Source organism: Gigantopelta aegis, unplaced genomic scaffold, assembly GCF_016097555.1.
Source record: "Gigantopelta aegis isolate Gae_Host unplaced genomic scaffold, Gae_host_genome ctg2683_pilon_pilon:::debris, whole genome shotgun sequence".
Classification (NCBI taxonomy): domain Eukaryota; kingdom Metazoa; phylum Mollusca; class Gastropoda; order Neomphalida; family Peltospiridae; genus Gigantopelta; species Gigantopelta aegis.
Genome location: NW_024532994.1, coordinates 15958 through 20148, shown reverse-complemented (window position 1 = coordinate 20148; position 4191 = coordinate 15958). Strand labels below are relative to the sequence as shown.

Below are 4191 nucleotides of genomic sequence, written 5' to 3'. Positions count from 1 at the left end.
CCAGACGACAGTGCTGTTACTGAAATAGCATGGATGCTTGGTTTAGAGAAATGCTGAGAAGATTTACAGAATTGGAATCAAATTATTTATCTAAAAAACTGTCCCTGTACATTTTACAGCAATCCAGTCATTATAGCAAAGCACCTGACCTCAGTCTGTATTTGTCATTATTCAATTAACCTTTTAGTTCAAAGTTTTTTTATTGTTTTATTACTTCAATTTATATGTGTTATAGTGGCATACACTTATATTTTCATTATATTGTATTGATATATATTGAGAATACTTAGTCACTGGCATCCTCATCTGAAAAATAAGAATCAGGTGTAGTGTTCGACGGCCATACTGTTTCCGTTTGTCTTCCATTGAAACTTAGTCTAGACCATATTAGAATGTTATAAATAGTGATACATATATTTAACTAACTAGTTCTTCTCTTTCTCTTTCTTCTTGAGTCAATCGGATAGCATCTCCTAATGAAAAGTCATCGATATCTTCTCCTTCCTCTGCTTCCTTCTCCTCCTCCTCATGCTCTTCACTAAATTATAAAGTAGATAACAATTTTGAATTATTAGCCATACTCAAAATCTTTTCTTTTTTTCTTTTTTTTTGTGGCAATTGTCGATCTCCTAATGCATTATTAGGACATTGATAACTTAAATGTCCTGATATCTGTAATAGACAAACAAGTTGATTAATGGATGCATAATTGATTAATAGACTGGAGAATGGATGTATAAATTCACACACCCACATTCATAACAAAATGATTTGTCTTTTGTACACTTTTCTCTTAATAAATTTCAGCTGCACGTCCATTATCTTTAGCAACGCTACATTTTAGAGTTCTCCCAAACATTTCTCGGTTATTCAATACTCTCACTGCTTTGTGTGCTGATGCTCTATCCACAAACAAAACAAAGGCCACACCCTGACTCTCCCGAGTTGTTTTTGTTCTTTAAAACAGTCACTCTGAAAAGAAAGATCAAATATGATATAAGCAGAATATGCATCATTCTAGTTAGGTAGCATTAATTTGAGCCTGTATTAACTTACTTTCCAATTTTTCCAAACTTTTCAAATATCTGTAATTATTATAATAAAATATAACCTTTCATACTTAATTTTCCGTTGTTACTAACCTTATGTAAGTCATTATTAGTCAGACAGTAGGGTAGGTTGCTCACATATATTGTACTCTTGCTAGGACACAATCCACCACTCATTGCTGTAGTACACACTTATACTAAAGACGGCTATGTACATGACACTGGGCAAGGCCACAAGGTTGAAGCCACGCCTACAGCCAAACCATACAACTTCATAGAATGTTTTCTATGACAGACTGACCATTTTTTTCCCAGTAAGATTTAAGATTTATAAAAAATAAAAAAATAAAAAAAAAACCCTTGTGTTGTGCCCAAACGATTCCTACTCGCTCACCCACTCAGGCTTCCACTTAGGCTCCAGGATTCCCTGCTATTGCTAGCTGGGACCGCCACCTGGCTTGGTAACCCTCGTCTTCGCGAGGTAATCCTGGCTGGAGCGTCGCCCTAACTTAAAACCAGCCGTACGGGATTCCAGCTCTTAGGGAATTTGCATTCAGGAACCGGGGAACCACAAATACAACCAGCCTCATCTCGTTTAAAGGGAGACTACCAGCCCTATCCTAGTCGGCCTTTCGGATACTCCGTAGAGTATGCTGGTAACCATCTCAGAGGTCTGATGCATTGCAGAACGCTGGCCCACAACACACTGGCACTCAGGACCGTTCAAGTTTCTTTTTATATGTACGTACGATTTTGTCTTCATGCTCTTGTGGGGCGCGTATATGTCGCCTATGAATCTCATTAATGATAACGGCCATCGAAGGCTATTAAAATAACTAAAATTAAAAGTTATATTTTAAGGGCCAAGACTAAAGCTAGTCCTACTTGAGCAAACTAGAACAACACTACTAATTATAATAATTTTATCATTTGTTAAATTTTATGGGGGCCCACAAAAACAAATCTCATAATAGTAAGCTTAAGTTACACATAGTTAATTGCATGTTTATATTAGATCATAATTATGATAAGCTATCACTTTTCAAAATGGTTTAAAACAACACACTCTAAACATCATCTAACTTTTATGAATGCTTTGTGATGATATTCAATATATCCGAATTTCACTGTAACATTATTAACTAGTGCTCCTTTAATCTCTGGAGCTAATAATGTACTACCATGATGATCCATTTTATTGACTTTCTTTATGTCATAGATATTTGAATCTAATGACATTTTGTTTTCCAAACCCTTTCTTCTGGATTTTTCAAGTTTAGCTAATTGTTCCTCTACTAATGCTTCATCTGTTGTTACACCCTCATCAGCAACAGGAGGAAGAGGTTCCAATTGTTCTTGTTTCTTAGTACTGTTCTTGTTATCATTATCAAAGTCAAAGGAAAAATAATTTAATTTGCAAACTAGAAATAAAATATTATATCAATTAAATACAATTATTACTATACTACAATAGATAACATATAATATGTCAATAGTATACCTTCTACTTTGTAGGACACATTGAACATGGGACATTCCACCAACTGCTGCATGGATTTGCATTAAAGAAAGAGCTTTGTACGTCCGGATTATTTCTACTCCACCTATTGATGATCAAAGTTGTCATAATATAAAATATACCCCATTCCTGTGGAAACATTCCTGTCTCTACCGCTTCTCACTTCTATGAAAGTAGCCATTTTAACATTCTACTATATACGCATGCGCAAAATCTTATGTTTACAATTCATTGATTCAAAATTATTAAATAAGATGGCGGGGGATTTAGAAGGTGCTGAGATGGATGAGCCTATTTTTATAAGAGCCATAGTTTGAAAACAACGCCAGAATGGCAAGAATATTTCATAATATCACAACAAAGGTACTATTTATAATAACGTATATATATCCTTTATATTTTGTTGTTTGCCTCAGTACAATCGTAATTATTTAGAAGATGAAGAAGGTGGTCAATTATTGGATTTATCAACATTGAAGATGAACCCCTGAGAGCAGAACATTGAGCTAGCCACTGGTGAGTCATAAAAATAATTATGCAATTTTTGGTGGGTGTGGGATTAGCATATATGCCACATTTCTTTTCTCATTTAGTTCTAAAGTATTCTGATGTGGCTGTGGAGGAGTCGGAATGAGAGTGATGTTGATCTAGAAGCTTTACAGAGTATTGTAAAAGAGCGATTTGTTAAAGTAAGTGATAGCACTCATTATAAATTCATAGCACTAATTAATGGCATTTTTAATTAAATTGTTATAGATTTAAAAGGAAATGAACTGGGATGAGAAGAGAAACAAAATAAACAAGAAAAAAAAGTTTTCAGTACTAGTTTAATAGATGAAGACTCAGAAGACATTATATACATACCTAAAGATAGAGAAGCTGGAAGAGACAAAGAGAATCAGAACATTATGAATATGATCATCTAGCTTTGAGGAAGACGAGGAGTCCATGTCACTGCATAATACATGTTTTGATCACATCCTGTTGATATGTGAATCACAATTATCATCGTCACTATATTCTGGTACTAGTCAACCTTTGCCAGCCTTACAAAGAACTCCACCCGATTGTTATCCAGAGGATTGTGATAATCACTGTTATTGTAATGAATGTGTCTCTTCTATTTGTTATGAAGATAAATGGCCAGAAAATGTTATCATCGTCGTCATCACCACCATCACCTAATAGTCATCAATGTCATTGTGCTGAATGTCAAAGCTATTGGTATTTTAAATGGTATGATTCTACTCCATGTCGCTGTTATCATTGTAGAACTCACTCACACCTCCTAAGGAACTATGCCCATGTTGTTATTGTCACTATGAATATACGGGTTTTTCCACCGCCCAACGAAAAAACACGTAAATAATGAATAATATATTATAATTCATAGTACTATTGCTATTTTGAGAATGTGTTTATTATTTGCGACCAAACAAAAAATAGGCGTGGCTCGTTGATTGGGTTCTCTTGCTCCTATTTCGTACAAAAGACGAGTTTTTGTTGCAGATTGTAACTATTTACAATGGAAGATGTTAATGCAGTCAACGTAATTCAATGGAAGCTACGTTGAGTAGATTGCTAGATTTAGAGAGAGAGAAACGCATAGCCGCAGAAATACTT

The 4191-nt window shown here is 34.7% G+C and overlaps 1 protein-coding gene across 1 annotated transcript; it reads right to left on the bottom strand.

Annotated features, from left to right (window-relative positions):
* Positions 1 to 286: 286 nt before the first annotated feature.
* LOC121391575 (zinc finger CCHC-type and RNA-binding motif-containing protein 1-like) lies at positions 287 to 1226 on the bottom strand. Its single transcript, XM_041523156.1, is given in 7 exon segments — positions 287 to 306; positions 582 to 672; positions 747 to 800; positions 803 to 952; positions 954 to 972; positions 1057 to 1085; positions 1143 to 1226. Coding segments are annotated over 7 exon segments (447 nt in total).
* Between the last annotated feature and the right edge of the window lie 2965 nt (positions 1227 to 4191).